The sequence below is a fragment of the Fonsecaea monophora genome, assembly GCF_001642475.1.
Source record: "Fonsecaea monophora strain CBS 269.37 chromosome Unknown Scaff12, whole genome shotgun sequence".
NCBI lineage: Eukaryota > Fungi > Ascomycota > Eurotiomycetes > Chaetothyriales > Herpotrichiellaceae > Fonsecaea > Fonsecaea monophora.
This window is the reverse complement of record NW_019173943.1, coordinates 308740-333440: the sequence shown is the minus strand read 5'-3', so window position 1 is coordinate 333440 and position 24701 is coordinate 308740. Positions and strand designations below refer to the sequence as shown.

The window sequence follows — 24701 nt, the reverse complement described above, 5'->3', positions numbered from 1 at the left end:
GACACGCTAGAGATAAGGGTAAGCGAGCGATCGAGGTTGGGAGCTCGGTGGGTGCGAATGAGAGCAAGTTTTTTTCCGGTGAAGATCAAGATTCGGGGGTTTCCATCTCACAGCGGTCCGTCTCCAGAGGTGCGGGAGGATAGAGAAGGACAGGAAGGACGGAGCTGCGACATGTGAACTCGGTGACAAGAAAGGGCTCGAAGCAGAAATGGTTTGAGAAAATGCGACAACCCAAGTCTAGTCGAGGGTTGGAGGGGCTTGGGACGAGTAAGTAACTTGGAGCTGCTGGACTGCGGGAGCGGCCCAGGGAAGCAACTAGCCGCGCCTCAAACCCCACTAAGGACCTGCATTGGCGTGCCTTAGGGGCCAGCAACGGAGCCACCCAGGGGGTGTCGCAAGGTTGCGTAGCCCCCAAACAAGCGACGGGGATCGAAATCTCGGGGGGCGTGGCATGCGCCTAAACTGTCCATCATGGCTTGGGAGGCGCCGGAGTCAGACACCGGGTCCTCCGACCTCCAAGCTACCTGCGACTTGCGTCTGCAAGTTTCCCCTCGTCACTGTCACACCACTTGTGCTGCATTGCAGGTCCATGGGTGCGTTGTATCAAATGTCTTTTCCGGTAGTCGGAGCGGCCAAGCCAACCATTGCTCTGCTGGAAAAATCCCATCTCTCGAAGCATCAAGCACGTCCTCGTTGTGTTGCGCAAAACGGACGAACCTTTGGGGGATGCGGTATCCACCGTGCTGTCCCTTATACTATGATCGACAGACCGATTCCCACGGCCGGGCTTGGATCTCCCCGACCCTCTGTCTGAGAAGATCTTCTGGCGGGTTTGGCAGCCCACGCACGCAATATCTTTGGGCGCGGATGCAGGAGAACAAATCCCGAGAGGAGCCCACCTCCTACAATGTCCAGTAACGTTGGCGGCAAGATCGGCATAGATTGATGCCTCGTCAGAGAAATCAAACAAGGCACTGCTGCACGCTTAGCAATGCATTGCAGCTCGCTGTTTGCTGAATCGTCCATTCCATTGGCTTCCTCCTGGAACGAACGCTGCGATCTGCCCAACTGATCACAGTCGATCGCCAATCTATCACGAACTATCACTGTGTCCTCTCCTAGGTGGACCGTCAGCTCGATGGACTTTGCGCCGCGGGACCAAATGGCCGATGCCGCGATCAGGCGTCCTGGTTGGGATTTGTTGATGGCTGTCTTGATTCTGAGAATCCTTCAAACTACGCACGTACTGACAGGAGTAGAGATTCTTTTTTACCAATGATCCATCCACAGTTCAAGGACAAGGAGAAATACGAAAGATGGACGGTGTGACTCTCTAGTCGATATAACGGCTGCTACGGGCTTCAGGAGAGTTTCTTGCTAAAGTCCGTGCAGATCATCACTCAATCGACTGCCAAAGATGGTAGGGTGGCGCCTCTGAAGGTTTCGTGGCTGACAATGATTTCAAGACTTGAAGCACGGATTCTGTTTTACAGGAGCTAGAGGGCATGCATGGATCTGCAGAAACTACGACCACCAATGGCAGTTTGCTCTGTGGTGTTGGGATTTGTGCCTGAAGCTGAGCTGGAGAAGACTTTACCCGGGCTTCAGGGGATTGATTCCCCGAAACAATGCGAGTTGCTCCTGTGGGTGAGGTATTGGCTTGGGAGTGGATTGTTCTCCTGGTTCGGGGCTCAACCTGAGTCTCTTGAAGGATTCAGACCCTGGTGGATAGGAGGTGGGAGAACAAAAGGAGAAGAGACATACATGGTCAATTGAACAGTGTGTGCCAAGAACGATTCTATTCTTTCTGTCTGTGTGGTGTGTGATGTCTGTCTCTCTGTCTCTCTGTCTCACTGCCTGGATGAAAGGATGGATGAATCAATGAATGAATGAACAGGCGACTTTTTCAGCTTTCCGGTCCTCCTTACGGTCGATACTTCGTGTACATATAGTACATGTTATTCTAGGTAGCTCCACCACAGAAGATACCCGGCGCAAGAACAGTCAGTCGCAAAAACATTTTCGTACCTAGGTAGGTATTTGCAGTACTGGGTGATGCATCATGTCCCATTCGTTCTAATCACTCCAGTTCCAAATACATTTTACCGTAGAAACACAGAGTACCCAAAACTCGGGTATCGTTCTTGTATGGACATGGACGTGTGACACAGGAACTCATCGGATCAGATCAAGCCATTGGGGGTATCCATGCATCAAATCCACATAACCAGTCAACCAGATATCCATACATACATCCGGTCAGTGAGCATCAATCTATCTGTCCATCTGTCCATCTATCTCCGTGGCCTTCTGTCTGTCTGTCTACCTATCATATCTCTCATCTCCTCCCCCCTCCTTTTCCTGACATGTCGTCTTTGTTTGAAGAGAAAAAAACCAAAAAAAAAAAAAAACCAAATCACAACTTCGCCCTTACCTTCTTCCTCTCTTCCTGCTCCTCCTCCTCCTCCTGGAACTCCTTCTTCGCCCGCTCCTTCAAGACCCTCCGCAAAATCTTCCCGCTGACGCTCTTGGGCACGGCTTCGACGAACTTGACCCCGCCGCGCAGTTTCTTGTGGTTGGCCACTTTGGCGTTCATCCACGATGTAATCTCTGCGGCTGCGGCGGCTGCTTTTTGTGACGAGGACGAAGAAGAAGAAACGAGACTCCGGTCCTTGGGGACAATGTACGCGCGGGGAACTTCGGTGCCGAGGATCTGCGAGTCGACGCCCACGACGGCCACGTCGTCGATGAGTGGGTGGGATGCGAGGTACCCCTCGAGTTCGGCGGGGGGGACTTGGAAGCCTTTCATGCGCGGGGACCGTTAGTTGTCAATGCACGCCCGGGAACGGAAGAAGCCAAAGCAGGAGGGAAAAAGAGGCAAGGCCGAAAAAAAAGCAGGTAGGGGACAAAAGGGGGCAAGGGTGATATGGACAGACATACCTTTATATTTGATCAACTCCTTGACGCGGTCCGTGATGGTCAAGTTCCCCCTCTCATCCAAGAAACCCACGTCGCCGGTCCGAAACCATCCGTCCTCGAGACACTCGGCCGTGGCGTTGGGGTTATTGTGGTATCCGCCAAAGATGTTGGGCCCCTTGACGTACAGCTCGCCGACTTTTCCTCGCGGCAGTTCCTTGGAGCCGTCAGATTCCTCGCCGGAGCCGGGCACGGCGCAGAACTTGGCCTCGAGGTTCGGCACCATGACGCCCGTGGTGCCGACGGCGGACCACCAGTCCTCCCAGCGCTGGACGAAGATGGTGGGGGACGTCTCGCTGAGACCGTACCCCTGCTTGACGCGCACGCCTTTGCGCTTGTAGAGGTTCTCGACGAGCTCGCGCGTCAGCGGCGCCGCGCCCGAGTTGGTCATGCGCAGCGACGAGAGGTCGTACTTTTCCACCACGGGGCTCTTGCACAGGAGCAGCACGATCGGCGGCACGATGTAGCTGAATGTCACCTTGTGGTCCTGCACCAGCGCGCACCATTTTTCCAGATCGAACCGCGCCATGACCAGCGTGTGGACGCCGCTGAAGATGGGTGACAATACCAGACAGTTGAGCCCGTAGATGTGGAAAAACGGTAGACACGCCAGGATCTTGTCGCCCTGGCCCTTGGGCGGGAGCGGAATGTCGCTGCCCGGGGGCGTTTTGGATCCATTCCACGTCAGCCACCCCTCGGCCCGGTGGATCTGTTCGATGTTGCTGGTCATGTTGAAATGCGTCAGTCGCACACCCTTGGGCCGACCCGTCGTGCCGGACGAGTACACCAGGAAGGCGAGGTCGGATTTCGGGTCCAGTTTGGGGGTGCGGTACCGCGCCGTGCCCTCCAGGTTGCGGACGAGCGTCCAGTGCTTCAACTTTCGAGAGGGATCGCTCTGCTCGCCGAGCAAGATGATGTGGCTCTCTGGGATGCCAGCCTCGCGAGCTGCCTTACGCGCCGTATCAAGCACGGACACGTGCGTGCACAGGACCTTTGCGCCCGAGTCTTTCAGTTGGTAGACCAGTTCGGCGACCGTGTAGCCCGGGTTCGCGGGGGAGACGATGCCACCCGCCCAGAGGGTTCCCAAGACGACGGGCGGGACATCGATGTCGTTGGGCACGAAGAGACCCAGGACGTCGGACTTGCGGAAGTTGAAGTTGGATTTGAGGCCCTTGCCAAAGTCGATGCTAGATTGTCGCAGCGAGGCATAGGTGTATTGTCTGGAGAGGGAGTCGGCAGATTGGAATATGACTGGTCAAGGGGGCCAAGGTCAGTGACGGTATCTTGTGATATGCTTTGATAGTCGTTGGTACAAAGCACCCTCGTCATCCTGCTCGATGCACCAAAGAGACATTCTCCCGGGAACCTGGGCGATTCACCGCTTCCACCTCTCCCGCTCCTTCTCCTCATCTCAAGAACCATCGAGGACTCAGACCAGACCACCCTCTTCCATACTGCAGAAAACCCTAGCAAAAGCCCACTCACCATGATCATCAGGGAACTCTCGGTCTTTTCTTTTGAACAAAAGCGACCAGACGTCAGTGACCTGGAGGTCGATGTCCGGAAAGTCCGACTTGATAGGCATCCTCTCAAATCCTTTTTGTGTGTATCCAAATTCTGGGTCGTAGCAGTCAAACAGAAAGGATGGATATGTCCGTTTCTCTAGCGATGGCGGGCCTTATGGGGATGGGGCTCGAGCTTCTCCGCCGTGCGACGCTGCCTTGCTTGTTGGCTTGGTCAGGTCAAGTCACCCTCGGTCAAACGCAGAGACTATATGGAGGAAAGGGCGGGCTCGTATGCTAAAAGACCAAATAATCAAGGGGAGGAGGATCTTGGGGAGAAAACGAACCCCAAGAGATATTATAGGTGCAGATGTATGTATATCTAACACGAAGAGTCTTGGTAAAAGGTAAAATCTGGGGTAAAAAAGGGAAAAATGTCCGATCCAAGTCCGTCATTGACCGAATAATAATCACAAATACGAGAGATGGACGCCTCGGTGGCGTCGCCGTTTTGCTGAGTTGGCCGTGGTGCTCGCACGTACTAACTTGCGCTGCTCGTCGTCATCTCGCCTCATCGTCTTTCCGCTGTGATGCGACAGTGGCCGATATTGGCCGCTGCAACATGCCGAGGTTCGCTAAAGAAGCACCAATCAGAGACATTCGCAATAGCCATGTACCCACAGTACAAAAGCACCTCCAAACACCGGATCCGTATCGGACTCGGACGAGCCCAATCGAGAGCGGATTTTCGGAGGGATTTCGAGGCTCGGGCAGCCAGACCAATTTAACGTGCGTAGAGAGCCAAAGGGACGGCTCCGACATTTCCCAAGCTCCAGATAACCATATCTTGTTGAGATTGAAAGAGACCTCCGTCGGTATTCGTTAGAAGCTTCCGAACCCGACGAGGAGTGCCTCACGTCGCATAAAGGTAGACCGGATGAAGAATATAGTAAGTAGTATATGTACTGGGACGGAATCCCCATGTTTTATGTTGCGGTCATTGAACGCCCAGCGAGATCCAATCCATCCATCTCGGGGTATATCCACGTCATCGTCCCATGCCTGACATTACCGTGTCTCCCCCATATCCAAGCAGTTCCACAATCACATTGCCCACCGTCGACACTGACCACAGCAAGATTAATCCAAGTCCAATCTTGCGATCCATCCTCCATCCGTTCAATGGCACCACGATGAGCAACCCCACCAACGTCACGAGCAGCGTGATTCCCGATATCATCAACGTCGTGCTCACGTCGATTTCGTAGGGTTTGTATTTGATCGGTTTGTGAGGATGTTTGGCGTGCTTGTGAGATGCCTGAGTGATGCTCATGTACATGCCTCCAATGCCGATCCCCAGCAAAATATTCAGCATAGGTCCACCAAAGCACGCCGACAGTGCCATGACGGGGTATCCGAGTTTGGCCACCGTGATATCCGCCACCAGGTCACCGCACGAGTTGCCAACAGCAAATATCGTCAAACCCAATATGGCGTCCGATATGCCCAGAATCACCCCAAAGGCTTTGAGGACGCCAACCACCTCATTGGCAATGGTGGAAATCCATCCTATGGCCACAGCAAACCCCAAGAAGCAAAGTAGTGGCCGATATTTTGGTTCGCGATCAGGCGTTGTTAGTGAAAGGAGGATAAGAAGCGCCACGAGCGAAAACACCAGTGACCCCAATACCATGCGAATATAAAGTCTCATGCTCAGGCCATCATCCATGTTTGCCCAGGCGATAGTCACGACAAAGAATGGTGCTGTAAATACTTGGAGGAACACCAGCCACCTGTTCCAGTCCTTGGGTCCACCTAACTCGTCCACCTTTGATTGAGGACTTTTGGCATGCTCCGACATTTGTCGGGAGATTCCCGTGCGGTGCGGATGAGGCGGTCCGTCAGATGATGGCGACACCATATCTAGACCTGGCACGTCATGTGTGGTTTCAAGGTAGCTGGCCGACCTGCGCCGGATGCCCTCCGCTGGGGTCAGGAGTTCGGGATCCGTGACCACCGGCTTTTCCTCCCTGGGCTCGACAACTGGAAGTGTAATAGCCAGCAGAAAGACGCTGGGTGCAGTCACCACCCCCAGTACCTTGTCCGTGTACGACTTCTCCCGCCACCCATAAATAGTGGGAAACAATGCCGCGCAGATAACCTGAGGAGCAGGAAGGTATCGGTACGGCCACCATGAGAATCTCCGCATCGGCGGCTCCTCCTCGTCCGGCAGAAGCCCCAGATGGTGAGTTGACTGCGGCGACATACTGGGTGCCGGTAGGTGAATACTTGGAGGCCGGGAGGACATCGGGGTCAGGAGCATTGGAGAATCCACGTATGGCGGAAAATCCTCGTGACGCAGAACTCCCTTGGAGTGGTCGGGATGTGGCGTATGCAGAATGGGCACTTGCAGTGTCGGTCCGGAGCCGGGCGACAGCAGCGGACTTCGACTGGGAGAATGATGTTCTTCCTGGTAGTCCGGTCGGTGGAAGGTCGTCGTCGGCGGTGCCAAGAGATTGGGCGACCTGGGACGCTCCGCGGAGAGGGAGCCTGTCTCTGGAACTTTGGCACCTGACGTGGACACAATGAGTTTCGGTGAAGGGGGTCTTTGAGATGATGGGTCGTTCAGTGTTCTCAGAATGTGGGCGCTCGCCCTCGAGTGTTTTGCAGCAGGAGCATTTGAATCAGAATCACCACTGGTGAGGACACTTTCTGAGCTTCTCTCAGAATGTCTGTCGCTTAGGAAGTCCGTATCGATACGCAGATGAGTGGCATCATTTGCAGACACGGCTCGTGCACGACGTGGACTCTCGCCCTCCAAATCCGTATAATGTGTGCTGACCAGATTGGGTTGAGAAGCGCCGGGTGGCGCACTGATGGGAATGGGAGAATGGGAGGCTGATGCGTCGTCAGAGTATCTCCGAAGGCCAATAGGTTGGGAATGGGTGGCTTTCTTCTCTAACGAAGTCATAAGTGATCGGAATTCTAGCGCCCCTATCAAGCTCGGCCGAATCGGGGTCATTGTATTCCTTCGTTCGCCTCGTGCTGGTCGGCCCACCCTCATCCTGCTTTGCAATTCAGCAAGATACCGGTCTCGCGTTTCGTCGTCATCATCGAGATCGTCAACTTTCCAGGCTGGGGTTCCTGGTGTCCGTAAGGTTGGGATAGTTTCGCTCGACTGCTCGCGCAAGAGGCCAGTTCGTTCCGTAGCAGGGCGTGCTTCTTCGTCCTCCTCGATTTCGGGCACCTCCAACTCCTGTGATTCCGGAATGTGGTGATGCAGTCTCGCCGCAGTCTCGGCAAGCTTCCTCTTCCGTCGTCGGGACAGCCACCAGTGCCAGCCGACCACAAAAAACACATAGAACACGTAATATGCGATCATGGTGATGGACTCCCAGAATCGCAGGCTCCCATCCGCAAGGAATACCAGACTGAAACTCGCCGAGACTGCGAAGAATCCAACGTCGCGAATAAAACTCCTCTTGGCGACTTGAAACGGCGCAACCAAGGCCATACTCCCCGCTACCACAGCAGTGATGAAGCTGGCCGCGCCCACCAACTCCCCCACTGCTAAGCTGCCACTGTTACTGCGCATAGCGGCGAAAGTGGAAAAGACGTCGGGACTGCCGTTTCCAAAGGCCAGAAAAGTGACCCCGGTCAAACTCTCGCTCATCCCCAGTATGTTCGCAATCGTACTCAGGTTGATACAGAGGAAATCGGAGGCTGCGATGCCGATCGTGCTGAAGAGGAGACATACCCAGACGACGAGGAGCAGAAATGCGAAAGGCTGGGCGTCGGCGAGCGAGCAGTAGTAGAGCTGGAGGTAGGAGATGAGTCCGGCTTCTTCGTCGGGACAATTTTCCTTGACAAAAGTACATTGGTCTTTGGAAGTGTGGACAAATCGACACTAGGAATTCGATCAAGAGTCAGCCAGGGAGCTCGTTTGGGATAACTGAGAGCGCAGTCAATGCGGTGGTTACCTCGAGATCGCGTGGTGCGAGAGCGCGAGTGTCGAACTTCTTCGTCTGAGAAAGGTGGCCATAATTCCGGTCTCGTATGAAGCTATAACAAGTAAAGAGGGTGATGACCAGGGCCGTCAGATAGAAGGCACGACCTTGTTGGCGGACTGGGCGCAGTCTCCTGGGACGATTGGAGAGTGTCATGGCGGTCGTCGTGATTTCGCTTCCTCCCTCATACTGGACACGGAGGTAGGCGGCGAAGAAGAGGGTGGTGCATGGAGATTGTTATACGGGATACACAGATGTGTGCTGGGTGACGGTGATGGCGATACCAAGGCAGAAAGGAAACGCTCGATATTCCAATCTTGTCTTGTCACTCCACTCAAAATCCCACTTTATTGCGGTAACAAGCAGACCTCGTCATGGTGCAGGTTGGGGGGTTCTGCACCGCCACAGATTAGCGGCGTGATGTAACATTTACCCGCCTATTTCGAGCCACCACACTTGAAAGAGGGGGATGTTTAGGGGTGCTCGGGACGTTCCTAGGCTTGCTAGGCCAAATGCCTTCTACTCGCTCAAGGGCTCCAGGCGTGGCTAATAATCAGCGAGTCGCAATCACCAATAATGAATCAATGCGGTCTCTCGGTAATCCAAGCCGAGGTTCATCGCCCGGTAAGACCTCTCTTTTAGTTTTCTTCCCAGATAGATACCTTTATTACCGTGTCGCCATTATATTAAATCGCAACATGTAGTTGCGGCTGACGTCGACTTGGAACATATTTCCCTCCTCTTCTCTAGAACCTGGGCACGCCAGCCATGGCGCCCCCAACATTCGCAGATGTGCTCCCTATCAAGCAACTCTCGTCGCACCAATATACCCTCACTTTGGAGAACGAATGGTGCATAGGGACTGGTAGGCAGCACGATATCCTCGCCCGTGTTTACACTCACTGATGACGACCTTCAGTCCCCAATGGCGGCTATACGACTTCGGCCTTTCTCATGGTTGCCCGCACCCACATGTCTCTGACCCATGGTTCTCGCTCCGAGCCACACCCCGTCAACATGCACTTGGAGTTCCTGCGCCGCACCTCCGTGGGTCCGGCGGTCTTTACGGTGAAGGACGTCAAGCTGGGCTCGCGCATCAGCAACTTACACATTGTCCTGGCGCAAAAGCAGGAACACAACGGTCAATGGCAGGATGAGGTGCAGGGGTACATAACCATGAGCAATATTACGACCGAACAAGGCCTGAGCTTCGACACGCAGTATCAGCTCTGGCCGCCCGCTCTCCCTGCGAACCTCGCGCTCTTGGGCACCAAAGGCCGGGATGAAAACTATACGCTCCGCGCAAACGACCCGTTTCCTGCCTTCCGCCGTGCCGGGCAGAACATTCAGATCTACCTGGTCCAGCCCCATCGCCGGCGACAACCAGGCCAGTCCGGTCAACCTCGGGCCATCGTGGACCAGTGGGTGCGGTTCGCGCCCAAGACGCCTTCTCTAAATCCCAGTAAAAACATCACAGGTCGCTGGACCAACGACGCTCTGGGGTTTGTGGTCGACATGTTTCCACAGATTGTCGAGTCATACGTGAATCCTGTCGTCGAGGAGGCCGCAATCGGCCAACACAGCCAAGCCGAGCTCAAAGCCCTCCTGAAATCAGGCGAGCCGAGTGCCAAATTCTGGTACCCGACGCTCAGCTTGAATCTGGATGTGAAAAAGTTATTGCCAGAGCAAGGCGTCGAGTGGCTATTTGTGCGAATCCTGGCCAAGACGATCAGGAACGGCCGATTCGATTTGAACATTGAGGTTTGGGACGAAGCGGGAGAATTGGTGGCGAGCAGCACACACGCGAGTCTGATCATGGATGCCAGCCGCAACATTACGAGGAAATCGAAGGAGCAGCCGAAGGACTCGAAGTTATAGGACTGTGATAAGTTGTCGACGGGGCGTGGAGACTCATTCACGACGGGAAGAAAACGGAAGAGACCAGATGAGACCAGACAATAGACATAGATGGAAGAAGGATCTGGCATATCGACACTGCCACTGCCACAGGGGTGATATATGACCTATATACCAGAGAGAAAGAAGCCCAGGCTACCCGCGAGTATCTACACTCTTGTACGAGATATGTGTAGTATTATGTAGTGTAGATAAAATGGTTAGATTTCTGAGACGCCAGGGGCAGAGCGGAGAAAAACTAATCTTTAGCTAAACCAACCAATGGGGAGGCGGGTTGGTGAGCGCCAAATTGGCCGGCATTCTATTCGTACACGGCCTCTCAGCAGCAGACAAGGCGTCTCCCTCTCCTCCCTCCCTTCATTGCGGGCCGAGTGCAGGGCAGCGCCAAGGAGGATGGTCCTGGAACTTTACTCACTGCTTCCCTTGAGCAAGCAGTTGCAATCATGAGCTCCTTCGAGAGCCGGAGTGATGGAAGAATATCGCTGCAGTCTACTAGTCTTGCTGCTAGCTCCCTCACAGCTTCTGGAGTGCAACCGAGACGGGTGAAGCCACGCACGACTTGCCAGCTTGGTTGGCTGAACCAATCCTGGCGGACAGGCAGGACGAGATCTGGATCTTTGCCTAGAAGCCCAGCCACGTCATGTCTAAGAGATGAAGGGGCGATATGGGGAGCGAGGGTCAGCACTATTCATCAAAAGGCCACAGTTCTTCAAAGACCCGGGCGTCTTCATCGTCAAGTTTGAGACTGTGCAGCAGTTCTTCTTTCACCTCTCTGAGCAGTCTCTTTGTTTCATCGTATTGTTGAGCCTGCACGGCGCCTTTGTCGGGCCACAGACGTCCGAGACGCTTTCTGATTGTGTCCATTGCTTGGATCCCAGCATCGGCGGCTTCTACATCCTCCTCGATCTGCTCGAGCTCGGATTCCGAGAAGTTGAGCGGGCAATTAGGCCCTCCCGCTTGTCGAACAGCAGGGAGGTCGCCCCACTCGGATTCCAGGGTGGTGAGAATAGCCAGTACGTGTGCCTCGCCGACTTCAAAGATGCGGCGAGAAAATTTGAGAATGTCGTAAGCGGTAGAGGCTTGGAATTCTGATGCCAGTTTCAGTGGCGTTTTCTTCTGGATCAGCCTGCGGTAAGCGACCATGAGAGCCTGGCTGTAGGAAAGTTCGAGGGCGGCGTCTTTTTCGGCGGCAGATAAGTCGTCGAAGTTCTCGGGGAGCACTGGCTTGTCTAGGGTTTCGATGCCTGGTCCGTCATAGTTGAGGAACCCAGGATCGATGGTATTCTCGAATAGAGGTGCGGCGAGAGTCGACTGCCAGTCGATGATGCCAGTGACTTTGGTGGGATTTGCCGGATCCACAAAGATGTTTTCGTCGTGAAGGTCGTTGTGCCATATGTGTGATGCACACATCGATGCGTCAGAAGGAATCAGGTTTCTCACAACGCTGGCAGTCCGTTCCAAAACTGCCAGTTTCTTTTCGCGTGTTGGCTCGTACAGTGTCGGCGCGCAGAGCATCACCATTTGCTTGGGAAGCCGTGCCGCACTCTTTGCAGCGATGATCTCGCGGTGGAGGATGGCTTGGTAGTAGTCCGAGATGGAAGTCCCTGTAACGAATTAGACTGGCACACTCCAAACAGTAATTGTCCGTCTTACAAGGACCTCGATCGCATTTCAACGAGGATCTGGCCCCATCAACCCAGTCTCGACCGTTGGTTGGCCCCATCGCGAAACGGTCGTCTCTTACCTCCTTCCCAGCGCTATCGGTAAACAGAGGTGCTCTGGATGCGCCGGCGTCAACATCACCTGCATAATAGAGGCCGCCAATGTTTGTAAAACGGGTCGACAGCCACTTTTTCTGAAAGCGGAAAAGTTGAATGACCACCAAGACCTTGTCGGTGGGTTTCATGTGGTCCCAGACCCGGGAGAGCTGAACCCCTGGCATCTTTTCCATGATGATGTATTCACTACCCACCGGATTGTCTGCTCTAGAGTTCCAAGTGTGAACGTGAGGTGCTGGTGTTTCTAAGATGTTGCGGACCTTCACAAGTGTCAGCCAAACAACAGACTGCTATAACGGGGGTTGATCGCGCATACAAAATCCATGGTCGCAACTTCACTTGCCGTAGTGAAATGAGGCAGACCGGCATTTGGATTTGGCACCTTCCCGATGACTTGCCTGCCGTCGTCCATTGTAAACAGATAGGACTTGTTGTACATGCCATCCGGACATTTTTCGACATTGATGCATTTATTGGCCGTGATGGCCTCAGTGGCAACTCGTGCGAGCTGATTCATGTCGAAGCGTACTCTCCGTATTGACATGTTGTAATCTTCGTCACATACGAAGCGTCCACGTGAGAAGTTGAAGAAATCTTGGTTGGTGTTCCTGTCTTTGATGCATCAGCTTTCTTGATTCCGACATGTCTCCAGTGAAGCATTACCTTTTTCCACGTCCACAATGGTGGAATATTTGCTGCCAAATGGCAACAGCCCAGCCATGCGTGGATTTAGGCGTCGAGACAGCCCATGGCAAGAATAGGAGAACATATTCCACGGCAGTGGCTTGGTGGTTGATAGCCCTTACAACTGCCAGGCCAGGGCTGCTTTTTGTTACCGCAACTCTGTCGCTCAAGGACTATTAGGGTATATAATGTTTTCAAGTCCATTCGAGATGCGTTTTAGAGGCTGGAGAAGGGATAATAGGTAAAATTATCTTTGTGTAACTCCAAAGGACAGTGACACAGTGTCCGACCACGATCTGTCTCTAAACAACCCGATCGGAGAGTAGCGTGATGCCGCCCTTGTCTGCCGCCGGCTCGCGCCGAGCCGGTAGCAGCGATCACTCCTCGCCTTACCGGCCATGGCTGACCTCCTCGCTGATTTATTGAACTGCGGACTGAGGCTGTACGAATAAGCGGGCATATGAATCTCGATGTTAGAGCGGCAATGGAATGCTGCCCGTGGAAAGGCCAGAGGGGGAGGTTAGACGAGGTCTTAGTCTACTCTTGAGTTTACGGTTGATCACTAGTTGAACCTCTTAAACTGAAACAGCCTTGCCGCCATAGCGTTTGAAGCAATACCGATTCTGCCAAAGAATGGCTCCCACTGCGTTGACACCTCGAGTCGATGTGCCCTCTGACGGTTCTGCATGCGAACAGTTTGGGTGTACCTTTGCACGACTGGTGCTCGCAGCTCTGTCGTGGCTAGCCAAGGGTGCTGGCAAAGTGTTGTCCTGGCTTTGGCACGCCTCAGGTGCGGCGTATCTATTTGACCTCGTCCTGGAGGCTCTGAAAATTGTGGCCATTAGTGTTGCCGCTGTGATCATAGTCCCTTGGACTCTCTTGATCGCCATCAGGATCATTCTCTGGGTCGCCAAAGAATGCAGAAAACGAATACGAAAGCCTCTTTGGTCCAAGCCCACGCCGCGACGACTGTTTGAGGAACCACGACATTTTCATCCATTCCCGGCGGCGTCCTCTAGCTCGAGGGGTTCCGCAAGCTCCAGGACACCGCTCTACTCGAATTACGGCACTTGCGCCGACTCCGCCGGTCGGGCTCCTCCACCACAGGCTCCTCCACCACGGCCTACCAACATCGACCAGCAATTCGTGCCTCCGGCAAAAGAGTCCTCTGTGACATTTCAGAAGTGGTATCGCCACACTCAAACGTGTCTAGCAGATAAACCGAACCTACAAGAATTCCCTTTCCCGCCCATTGCTTCATGTACCAAATGCAAAGACAAAGCAGTTCAAGGCCGGCCTTGTCACCACGCCATTGCTGAATTCTTTCAACAGTCACCCAAATACTCACGCCAATGGCTGAGACGGGAACGAAAGCGCTGGCATCCCGACAAATTTAGTCAATGCTCCCGTACTATAAGCCAGTCGGCGGAGGACGTGTTCAAGATTGTACAGGAACTATACCAGCTCCATCCTCCAATCTAATATAAGTCCTGAGAGAGATGGGGCGGGTTGCTGTTGGGACCTCCTACATCTCTCTTCGAAAAGTCAATATTGAGTTTTACGAGATATCAAGTTGGAGAGCCCCAAGTTCATGCCGCTGTTCAATGATCAACCTTGGAAATCGGATCGTGATTGATGCCGCAAACCTGGTATGAGCTGTACACAACCCGCCAAAATGTCATGAGTCTCCTGGAAACATTCTCAGGACAGAGACCCTCTTTCCACCGTGGGTAGCGGCGTGGATGTCCAGAGCATGGGATTTCCTGCCATGTTGGGATCATCCCAATCGAGATTTTCCAGGGGTGGCAGAAACGGGTCGAGAAAGTTTTCTGATGCCAACATGCCGGACATGAATTGCTGGAGCATGCCGGAATGATCGGGGGGCTGAGCATCGGCCATGGAACTCGCATCTTGCTCATAGGAGAGTGGGAGAGACATGGCCGTGTTGTTATCGCCACCATGGGTGGTAGTGATATCTGTAGTGCTGTCCATCAGTTCAGCGGCTTGTAGGGTCATGTTCTCCGGACGAAGCTGGGTAGCGGTGGTTGTCCATAGTCCCTGATTGTGGCCTTCGGAGGACAAGGAAGTGGTGCTGCTGTCTCCCACCTCCAGCCAGTGCAGCAGACTGCTAAATAGTCGATACATCCAGTCGACAAATGGCCAATAGTCACGAAACTCTGCGAGACCTAATAGGCACAGCTTGGATTTGTGTTGCAGGACTCGTCTGCGTGCGCCCTGGCTTTGCTCCATCGAAACGATATGGATGGTAAACGAGGCGAAAATGACCGCGATTCTGTGTCCGGTAGAGGGAGAGAACATCAATGTTAGTTCTTGTCACAAGCCAAATACTAACAACAACAATAACAACGACATGACAGCTTCAGCTTACAAATGTACTTGTGCCCGCGGCAGGAGACCCTCACTGAGTAATTCTTCGACAATGCGAGTCACGGCATTAGCAGACGCCAGGGCCCTCGAGTTGGTTTCGTTCTTGTGTTTCGAGTCCAAGAACCCTTTTCGATGCAGCACAATCCGGCAGAAACTGATCAGTGTGTTTCGTCAGCAACATTTTCCTATCCCTCCCCAAAAAGCCTTTTGCAAAGGAGGTAAGATGACAATGATGATGACATGACATACTGCAGGCCCAGCATCAGCATCGCTGCAAACAGCATGGCCTGTGGGCTTCGCTCCTCCCCTTCGCGGTATCGTAACTGTTCTGGCAGCTGCTTTTCCCAAGCTGAAAGAGCGTCGTCGATTGCTCCTTTGGCGTCAGTGGGAGAAGGAGGGTCTCTGGGTATTTGACCGGATCGGACAGCTCGAATCGCTCGGCCGACTTTGCATATCATATCAGCTTTCGAGTCTCTCTTCTCTCTCTCTTGCATGAGACTTTTGGGCAAAGGGGTGTATACTTAGAGTCGCCAGTTTCGTCATCTCAATACAATGCATAGCGCCTAGGGGTGGCATTCCGTTCTCGTCGCATTCAAAATCAGTCAGGCACAAGGGCTCAACGTCGCAATCGTCGTCGTGGATGATCATGGGCCGGCCTACCGACGCAGCATCGAAATGCTCTCGTACCTAACATAAGTAAATGACTTAGTGAACCATCTCTGTGTGCGCGCGTGTGTGTGTGGAGACAAGGTTTCCACGATCGAAGGTATGACTTACGTATAAAGTCCACCAAATGCGTTTCCAGAGCCTCCTGTCCTTTATGGAGAGATGAGAGTCCTTGGTTCTGGAGTGTAGAAAATGCCAGTCAGTCAATATTTTGTCGCTCTCTGATGATATGTGTATGATCATACGACCGATGCATGCCCGTCACTTGGGCCAGATGGATAGACGCCGCCAACCAGTGGCTAAAGTCCTTTTTGTCCATGGGACTCCCCCACCAGAAACACATGAGGAAGAGGGCCTGGACGATGGTGACGCGGTTCTGTTCGTGGTCCGCGTCGTACAGCGCCCTGACCCGCTTGTACAGGGTTGATTGGGCGGCGCGGCGACTCGGCCAGAATTGTACGATGATGCTCTCGTCGCAGCACGTGGTGCCGGCGAACAGTAACGCTTGGACGAGGATGATGGGCGCTTGGCCCCTGTCAAAGTCGTCGAGAAACTGTTCCTTGTCGAGGATGGGCTGTAAGGGATACAACCAGGTGAAAAACGCGTCGAGGAGTTTCCGTTGGATGTCGGGAGGTGGCAGAGAAAAGGCCCCTTTCTTCTGCAGTAGCTTGATTTCCTCCTGCTGCACGTCGAGATCGTCCTGTGGGATATCTTGCGGCTGGTCCCTGACCGTGGGCGGCACAGCGTAATGGATGTTGTTACCGTCCACCAATGATCGGGCGCTCAGAGGCTGTGGGCTTGCGGGATATCGAGATTTGGATTTGCTGCTCCGAGCTCGTCGGAGGCTATCAGACCAGATCGATTGGTCTCCGAAATACAGGACTCGGTCGGTAGTTTTGGTCGGCTGGTCAAGTTCATCCTTGTCCTGCTGCGTATCCATCAATCGTACGAGGATCATCTCCGACCCTTCCTGCGGCGGGCACGGTGGGGTGCTCTTGGAGCGAGGCGAATATAACACGTCTTGGCCACCCGCGGATAAATTGAGAGCAGCGCCGTTCTGCGTGCGCTGCTGATGATGGTAGGGCTCTGATGGCTGTGTGGTCGGCAGACGGGCTCGGACTCTTTCGCGCTGAGGTGTCGGCTGAGACGGAGGGAACAACTCTGGATACATTGTAATTGCAAGCGTTTCGAGATCGCACTCTTTATTGGCATCCAAACAAGCCTGACACTGATATTGACGGGCATGTCCTGCCCGGTCGGATGTCTCTGTTGTCTCTGGCATCTTGCATCGTATGTGGCGAGAATTGCAGTATTTGCACGCCAACTTGCGCTTTCGCCGGCGGTACGCTCGACTCGAGCTTTGCTCCATTGTTTGAAGTAGATGGTATTTCAGAGCCAGGGGGCGGATGGTTCTCCTTCTCCCAGGCCGCTCGTAAACTTATCAAAATATCCAAGGTGAGATTCCTGGTGACACTTGTTGGAGCGAGATAAAAAGCCGGGGTGACCCGTGGGTGTTGGCCACTCTGCCAGTACATACTTTTTTACTAATTAATGTCTGGGAACCCCACACTCACTTCCCATTTGATGGGGGCCGCAGAGAGATGGAAATCTGGGGACAGAGCAGATCTTAGGCGGGTTGGGAGGAGGTTTTAGGGCGCATCATACTCGGTACCTACTTAAAATTAGAACAACTGCTACTTGGTACTTGGCCACTGCATACGTAGGCGTCTCTGGAGATGGAAACGATTGCGAGGATTAATTCAGTCAGTCGCAAACCTCTCTGAGTACTTCTGTTTCATATCCAGATTCGAAATAAATTCCACCTTTGTAGTGGTTTTGTCTATCCATGGGTCATTCTATCGAGGGTAGCTAGAGCACCTCATCCCGCTCGTCCCTTGCTTTACCTCCAAGGAACACGACAACGCTCTTAGCTAAAGGACCAGCTTGCCTCGGCCTAAGGTGGTGGATCAAAATGCATCCACAATCGCGACCCTCTCTGCCTGTGTCACATTTCGCCGAAATGACTGAACCAACATTTCGGCGAAAATGTTCCCCGGTTACGAGTCTATGTAGGATCAAGCGATTCGTTGGCTCGAGACCCCCTTGACACTGACTTGGCTCTTCAAAATCATGTATTGCACGCTCTGACCCAAGCACCATCCACAGGCAACTCGACGCCGCTCACATAACTTGCTCGCTCACTTGCCAGCCACACTGCGGCTTCAGCCACCTCTTCAGCAGTACCCATTCGTCTGAACGGGATCAGGTTGACGAGCTTGTTGTAGTCTGCGCCCGCTTCTTTTGCCTTTTCCACCAACGGGGTGTTGATAAAGCCCGGACAGATGGCGTTGACTCTGATCCCGTCGGCCGCGTATGCCACCGCATCCGTCCTCGTCAGTCCCAGCACTCCGGATTTCGAGGCGGGATAAGCCCCGGCCGTTGCGTGCGCGGTGATCCCGAAAATACTGCTGATGTTGACAATGGCCCCTCGCTGCGTCGCTATTCCGGCGGCATGATGGCGAGTTTGAAGCGTTGGCTCTTGCTTCAGGAACTGGCGGATCTGCGCCCGTTCGCAAAGCCACAAGCCTCGTAGGTTGATGTTGACGACACGATCGAATGCCTCCGTCTCCAGTTCGTGCGTCCGTAGTCTGGGCCGACTCGTCACGCCGGCACTGTTGATGCAATAGTGAATCGCGCCAAATCTCGCCACGCCCGCCTCGACCATCTGGTCGACGTCGACCTCTTTGCTCATGTCACCGACGAATAAAACTGTCTCCACCGAAGATTCGATGCTCTTGAGCTCGTCCGAGACCTCCTGCAGGCCACCTCCCGGCAAGTCCGACAGCACGAGCCTCGTGCATCCTTCCTCGACCAGGATTTTGGCACATGCTCGCCCGATTCCAGACGCTGCTCCCGTGACCAGGCCGACCCTTATGTTGTGGTTAGTAGAGCAGCACCTGTCTTGTGGAAGAATGGTTTTCTTACCCTGTCATTAAAAGGGGCGCCATTATTGAAACAGATAAAGTTGTTGGAGCAGAGATTGGTATAGTGATGGACCTTTATGTTGCAGGCGCTTCCGATCCCAACTATCAAGCAACTTCGTGAAGACCTATTGGACCATAAAATTTCACGTCTTATTACCTACCGGGTGATAGTTGTAAGATGGTAGATATGATCTTGGGTCTTGGTCCATTTTTTCGGCGAACTTTGGGCCAAGCGTGCCGAAATCGCAATTGGCGTTTGTGGAGAGGAAATCCCAATCTCCCACTGGTTAGCTAGAGTTATTGACTGTTGAGAGATCGCGGGGAACATGAGGGTGCAACCGGGACATGTAGATGGCCTACTCAACGATGGCTGTTTCGCCGAAGCTTCCAAACCATGTGTGTGAGCCTAGACAGGGTCTGACCATCAGGGTCATCTTCCCGTTTCCAGGCTCTCGGCTTCAGGACGAGTCTGAGACTCGACCCTCATCGGAGCTGATGGACAAGGGGCCACATTAAAGGATGAAGACCTGGTGTCGACCATCTTGAAAACGTGCCGGAACAAAGAAGTCGAGCCATTTACGCCTCATTCAAGACATAGACACACTCTCTGTCTCCTCGCATACAATACGACACTGAGTAGTCGGCTATATCGCTCAAAACCATGGGGGGACGTTTCCACGAGGCAGTGATATTTATCACTGGGGGTACCTCTGGACTGGGAGCACAGACCTGCCAGCAGTTCTTGGATGAAGGCGCTACTGTCTTTGTTACGGATCTGAAGGTAATCGTTTCCATGGTATCGTCAAGACATCAAACGTCTCCTCTGGGAGTCTGGCCAGGCACAAACCAAACCACAAAACACATCTGTTGGCCACCATACTACTATCCCATTGCAAACTGCTGACCGGGATCAACCATAAAGGAACGAGATGCAATACAGCGATTTGGTCCAAAGGCTCACTTCCACCCCTGCGATGTCTCTGGTAAAGATTTGTCTCATCGTCCCTGACACAATTTGTCCACTTTACATGGATCGTACGATGACACTAACATTGAGAACACATTCAGACCCAAAGTCCTGCTCTGCCGCAGTCGATGCTTGCATTGCGAGATTCGAGAAAATCGACGTCCTCTTCCACAACGCAGCAATGCTGAGCCCGATCGTCCCCGTAGTCGAACACGACGTCGACGTCTTCAACAAAGTCATCATGACCAACCTCTGTGGCGCGTTTTACCTTGCCAAAGCCGTCATTCCGCACATGAAAAAGGCGGGAAAAGGAGTGATTGTGAACACGGCCAGTATCTCTGGCATTGGTGGAGATTATGGCCTTTCTTCCTACAATGCCGCAAAAGGCGGACTGGTTAACCTGACGCGGACCATCGCCATGGACCATGCGAGGGACGGGATCCGTGCGGTCACAGTCTGTCCCGGGTTTATGGAAACTCCAATGACGGAAGGGACCCTAAAGAACGAACAATTAAGAGAAGAGTTGTTTGAGAGCATCCCCATGAACCGTGGAGGGCATCCGAACGAGGTGGCTCAGCTGGTTCTTTTCCTGGCTTCAGACGAAGCATCTTACATTACTGGACATCGTGAGATCTCCCATCCCAACTGTGTCTGGTCAATCTGGTGGATCGCTGACTTGGAACACAGCGTTTATCGTCGACGGTGGATGGATTGCTCGTAATCCAAGTCCAAATTGGCCAAAGTACATTGGCGAAGCCTGAAGAGATAGTCACAATGATTGACCAAAAGACCCTCAGGATTTCAAACCATGAGGTCACATATGATAACAATTACCAAGGCGGAGGACGATCTACGAAGGATGATGAGGCTTCGAGAAGAAAGCATCGAATTAAATCCTAACCAGGAACGAGCCATTAGCATTACTTACATCGGTTGCGTGCTACACCTAAGAGCTCAACAATGCCATGTCTGATGTCTAGTCTTGATGCTTTGAACTGTGATTGCATCCATGAAAGCAAGTAGAGATTAGCAATCACTTTATTCTCAGAATATCAAGTCTTGAGCACCAGTCGGGAGCATCTCCTGAATAGGAAGAGAGTCTGTCAAATTCGCCGAATAAGCAAAAGATTATTCTCAGCAAGACGTAACGCCACCGTCAAACTCAGGATTGACTAATGACCATCTGGCGGACCGTTTTCCAGTCTCGGTTCTGGTTCCTCAGAGCATCAGTATATTTCAAAGGTATGCACAATGGCGAGGTGATGTCCTGTTCGACAACTATCAAAAACCATGGCTCACTCGACAAGCAAGACGTACCAGGTCCGCTCAGAAGGCATTTTTCGCGGATTGCCTGTCATCGATCCTTCTCAGAGAAATCTTCGAGTTATCGTTGTCGGCGCCAGCGGTCAATCTGGCCAACCCGTGGTTGATGTGCTCAGCTCCAGTCCGGACCGGTGGGAGAAGATATATGCCCTGTCCAGGAGACCGCCGGCTACAGAGGCGAAGAACGTCGAGCACGTAGCGGTGGATTTACTCTGGGAACCTGGTCGAATTGCCAGTGCCTTGCGGGAACACAAAGTCCAGGCGTAAGGCCACCCCCACACTCTCCCAGTTTCCTGTTTGTTGTCAACGGGGGATGGAATTGACGTTGCGAATTCTTACTCAGTGATTACATCTTCTACTTCGGCTATGTCCAGGTTGCAAGACAAGGCTCCGACTCGAAGGTGTTTGGGGATGCAAATCACTTGGCTGAAACGAATGGTGAGAGACTTTCTACCCAGTGCACACGCAGAGGGGCTCGTTGTGACAGTTCTACCCATGCAGGGCGGCTCTTTGGGAACTTTCTTTCTGCCTTGGACCAAGCAGATGTTCAGCCCCGGCGAATCTTGCTTCAAACTGGAGGAAAGAACTACGGCGTTCACCAAGGCCACGTCGACGTCCCTCTGACCGAAGGAGCTCCCCGGGTTGAGTTAGAACCCAACTTCTACTACACCCAAGAAGATTTGTTGGTCAAGTATGCCAAAACTCACCCGGGCGTCAGCTACAATGTTACAATGCCGCAGTGGATTCTGGCCGCCGTCGCCGGTACAGACATGACCATCTTCTATCCGCTGGCGGTCTATGCCGCCGTTCAACGAAAGCTGAACCAGCCCCTGAGGTATCCCGGGGATTTTGTGTCTTGGGACAATAATCATCCCATATCCTCTGGTGTCATTCTGGGTACATTTTACGAGTGGTTAGTCTTGAACGAAGGCACGGCAGGGGAGTCTTTCAACATCACCGATGGCTCCGAGTTCACGTTCTCAAAGTTGTGGCCAATTCTGGCATCCTGGTTTGGTTTAGAGTGGCTTCCACCTCAGGAGAACGCCAGCTACCACGAGGTAGAGCTGCCATTTGTCCCGAGAGGGTACGTTGGAGCTGCCCCTGGTGTTCTTGTCAGATAGAAGAATCGCTTGCTGATGTTGTATGTTTTAGATACGGCCCGAAAGGCAAGCTCCGGTCGACTTTTAGCTTCATCGAGTGGGCTAAGGAGCCAGCAACTCGACAAGCCTGGGCAGAGCTGAAGCAAGAATACGGACTCAATACCGAGCCTTTACAAGATCCCGACAAGACTTTTGCTTTTCTACAGTTTGCGCTCGAGCTGACGTGGTCCTGGCAAACGAGGTGAGAAGTGTTCCTCGGATGGAAACCCAAGGGGGGCAATACTAATAGTGGCTTTCTAGCATGGACAAAGCCCGCAAGTTTGGTTGGCATGGTACTGTGGATTCTATCGAATCTATCCACGCAGTATTCAAAAACTTTACCGAGATGAAAATGCTTCCACCACTCTGAAATGCGAAATCATGCCTCAAAAACAAACAGGAATCGTTAACCGTGTGTGTGACCTACGGAGACAAAAATGCACCAAGTTGGACAGTCAGTGTCATAACCGGCAAAGGATGTCCGAAACATAACAATGGGGAATATTGATTCATGCCTTCGTTTTAAACTTTCCCTTCTTCCACCGGCCCAAGTTCCAGGAGTCTCTCTCGCATGAGTTGTGGACTCCTAGTCTGCGATAGACCTAGCTAGAAGAATACGAAGGGGTTTACCTATTACTTTGGCGGCCTCTTTCTTCGCTGTAGGTATTACCCGGTCGCCCATTTCCTCCAGACGTCCATCATGCGGGCAACGCCATTGCTGATAAAAGTCAATCGATTTCGCCGGGAAACGTTCGCCGAAGCTCGGGGAACATGAGCACTCTGGCACTTTAAGAACTTCGGCACCATGGTGTGTACACGCCCTAACAGCCAGGCTCTGTGGGGGGGACAAGCACAAGGTATAGGCCGAAGCTGGTCGATGTTGTAGCTCGGAATATAAGAGAACCTGTGCGACAGATATCAAAGCTCATTCGTAAAGCCACGCATTGTTTTGAATCGCAGTTTTGCAACGAACAGGGAGAACTAGAACGACAGGATTAATACAACTCAGACCATCATGACACGTGTGCTCCTAACGGGTGGCTCTGGTTTCATCGCGGCGCATGTACTGGACCATCTGATCCAGCGAGGCTACAGCGTGGTGACGACGGTGCGCTCTCCCGCCAAAGCCGACCAGATCAGAGCGGCATACCCAACCGTCGGGACAGATCGACTGGATTTTGCCATTGTGGAAGACATTGCCCAAGAAAACGCCTTCGACGCCGCCCTCACTTCTTCCACTCCGCCCTTCGAAGCCGTCATCCACACGGCCAGCCCGTTCCATTTCAACGTCACGGACGTGCAACGAGATCTCCTCGATCCCGCCATCAAAGGCACGACGGGTCTTTTGAAGTCGATCGTCAAACATGCCCCCACGGTCAAACAAGTCGTCATTACCTCGTCGTTCGCCTCGATCGTGAACCCTTTCAAGGGATCCTGGCCTGAGCACACGTACACCGAACAGGACTGGAACCCCGTCACTCTGGAACAGGCGTCGGAAAGCGTCGCCAACGGCTACCGGGCGAGCAAGACGTTTGCCGAGAGGGCAGCGTGGGAGTTTCTACAGCAACAACAACAGTCGCGAGGACCGCCTGCTTTCTCCCTGACCACCCTCTGTCCGCCGATGGTGTTGGGCCCCGTGATAAGCCACCTCGACAGCCTGGACCGGCTCAACACCAGCAACCAGGTCATCGGGGACCTGATCCAGGGGAAGTACAAAGCCAAGATCCCCGACAACGCCACCTTCACGTGGGTCGACGTGCGGGACCTCGCGCTCTGCCACGTCCTGGCCCTGGAGAAGCCCGGCGCCGCGAACCAGCGCTTCCTCGTCGCCGCCGGCTACTTCTCCAACAGGGAGATCGTGGAGATCATCCGCAGGAGACACGAGCGACTGCGCGACCGGCTTCCCGCGGAGGACAGTCCCGGCGGCGGGTATCCCGAGGGAGGGCTGTACAAGGTCGACAGCAGCAAGGTCACGAAGACGCTGGGCGTGACGTGGAGGGATTTGGCCGACACGGTCACGGACACGGTGAATTCGCTGGAAAAGTATCTGTCATGAAGCCGAGGGTACTCTTGATGACTCGGGAATTAGATACACAACTTGAAAAAGGTAAAAAAAAAGAGCATTCATGCATTATGATAATACGTCTCCAAAGCGCTATCTGTAAACATTGACTAAGATTGATCATGACGAATACTATTCGACTGCCAAACAGCTGAATTGCCATGTTTGGAGACTTATCTGTTTATTATATGTCTAGGGATCTTCTCATGTGGGTGTGACACCTGAGTTTAGCGATGGGGTTCACTACTGTTGGAGCTATTGGCCTGTGACTTTTGGTAACAAACGGTCTTGAGGAAGATCGGAGCAAG

General features: G+C 53.2%; 11 protein-coding genes across 11 annotated transcripts; 5 read left to right on the top strand and 6 right to left on the bottom strand.

Annotated features, from left to right (window-relative positions):
- Nucleotides 1–2416: 2416 nt before the first annotated feature.
- AYO21_02710 (hypothetical protein) lies at nucleotides 2417–4561 on the bottom strand (the record flags this gene model as incomplete). The annotated part of the gene is made up of 3 exons (XM_022652687.1): nucleotides 2417–2793; nucleotides 2941–4227; nucleotides 4462–4561. 3 exons carry the CDS (start codon nucleotides 4559–4561, stop codon nucleotides 2417–2419), a joined length of 1764 nt encoding a protein of 587 aa, XP_022515043.1.
- A 965-nt stretch (nucleotides 4562–5526) lies between these two features.
- On the bottom strand, nucleotides 5527–8641 carry AYO21_02709 (hypothetical protein; the record flags this gene model as incomplete). Its single annotated transcript, XM_022652686.1, has 2 exons — nucleotides 5527–8385; nucleotides 8459–8641. The coding sequence occupies 2 exons, from the start codon at nucleotides 8639–8641 to the stop codon at nucleotides 5527–5529; spliced, it is 3042 nt and encodes a 1013-aa protein (XP_022515042.1).
- A 612-nt stretch (nucleotides 8642–9253) lies between these two features.
- Nucleotides 9254–10363, top strand: AYO21_02708 (hypothetical protein; the record flags this gene model as incomplete). The annotated part of the gene is made up of 2 exons (XM_022652685.1): nucleotides 9254–9350; nucleotides 9405–10363. The coding sequence occupies 2 exons, from the start codon at nucleotides 9254–9256 to the stop codon at nucleotides 10361–10363; spliced, it is 1056 nt and encodes a 351-aa protein (XP_022515041.1).
- A 723-nt stretch (nucleotides 10364–11086) lies between these two features.
- On the bottom strand, nucleotides 11087–12724 carry AYO21_02707 (hypothetical protein; the record flags this gene model as incomplete). Its single annotated transcript, XM_022652684.1, has 3 exons — nucleotides 11087–12006; nucleotides 12056–12440; nucleotides 12497–12724. 3 exons carry the CDS (start codon nucleotides 12722–12724, stop codon nucleotides 11087–11089), a joined length of 1533 nt encoding a protein of 510 aa, XP_022515040.1.
- Nucleotides 12725–13497: 773 nt separating this feature from the next.
- Nucleotides 13498–14346, top strand: AYO21_02706 (hypothetical protein; the record flags this gene model as incomplete). Its single annotated transcript, XM_022652683.1, has 1 exon — nucleotides 13498–14346. The coding sequence occupies one exon, from the start codon at nucleotides 13498–13500 to the stop codon at nucleotides 14344–14346; it is 849 nt and encodes a 282-aa protein (XP_022515039.1).
- Nucleotides 14347–14565: 219 nt separating this feature from the next.
- AYO21_02705 (hypothetical protein) lies at nucleotides 14566–15710 on the bottom strand (the record flags this gene model as incomplete). Its single annotated transcript, XM_022652682.1, has 3 exons — nucleotides 14566–15157; nucleotides 15254–15406; nucleotides 15502–15710. 3 exons carry the CDS (start codon nucleotides 15708–15710, stop codon nucleotides 14566–14568), a joined length of 954 nt encoding a protein of 317 aa, XP_022515038.1.
- A 407-nt stretch (nucleotides 15711–16117) lies between these two features.
- AYO21_02704 (hypothetical protein) lies at nucleotides 16118–17287 on the bottom strand (the record flags this gene model as incomplete). The annotated part of the gene is made up of 1 exon (XM_022652681.1): nucleotides 16118–17287. The coding sequence occupies one exon, from the start codon at nucleotides 17285–17287 to the stop codon at nucleotides 16118–16120; it is 1170 nt and encodes a 389-aa protein (XP_022515037.1).
- Nucleotides 17288–18046: 759 nt separating this feature from the next.
- Nucleotides 18047–18926, bottom strand: AYO21_02703 (hypothetical protein; the record flags this gene model as incomplete). The annotated part of the gene is made up of 2 exons (XM_022652680.1): nucleotides 18047–18848; nucleotides 18904–18926. 2 exons carry the CDS (start codon nucleotides 18924–18926, stop codon nucleotides 18047–18049), a joined length of 825 nt encoding a protein of 274 aa, XP_022515036.1.
- A 1124-nt stretch (nucleotides 18927–20050) lies between these two features.
- On the top strand, nucleotides 20051–20630 carry AYO21_02702 (hypothetical protein; the record flags this gene model as incomplete). Its single annotated transcript, XM_022652679.1, has 2 exons — nucleotides 20051–20495; nucleotides 20557–20630. 2 exons carry the CDS (start codon nucleotides 20051–20053, stop codon nucleotides 20628–20630), a joined length of 519 nt encoding a protein of 172 aa, XP_022515035.1.
- A 529-nt stretch (nucleotides 20631–21159) lies between these two features.
- On the top strand, nucleotides 21160–22701 carry AYO21_02701 (hypothetical protein; the record flags this gene model as incomplete). Its single annotated transcript, XM_022652678.1, has 5 exons — nucleotides 21160–21455; nucleotides 21536–21630; nucleotides 21694–22276; nucleotides 22345–22533; nucleotides 22593–22701. 5 exons carry the CDS (start codon nucleotides 21160–21162, stop codon nucleotides 22699–22701), a joined length of 1272 nt encoding a protein of 423 aa, XP_022515034.1.
- Nucleotides 22702–23346: 645 nt separating this feature from the next.
- AYO21_02700 (hypothetical protein) lies at nucleotides 23347–24387 on the top strand (the record flags this gene model as incomplete). The annotated part of the gene is made up of 1 exon (XM_022652677.1): nucleotides 23347–24387. One exon carries the CDS (start codon nucleotides 23347–23349, stop codon nucleotides 24385–24387), a length of 1041 nt encoding a protein of 346 aa, XP_022515033.1.
- Between the last annotated feature and the right edge of the window lie 314 nt (nucleotides 24388–24701).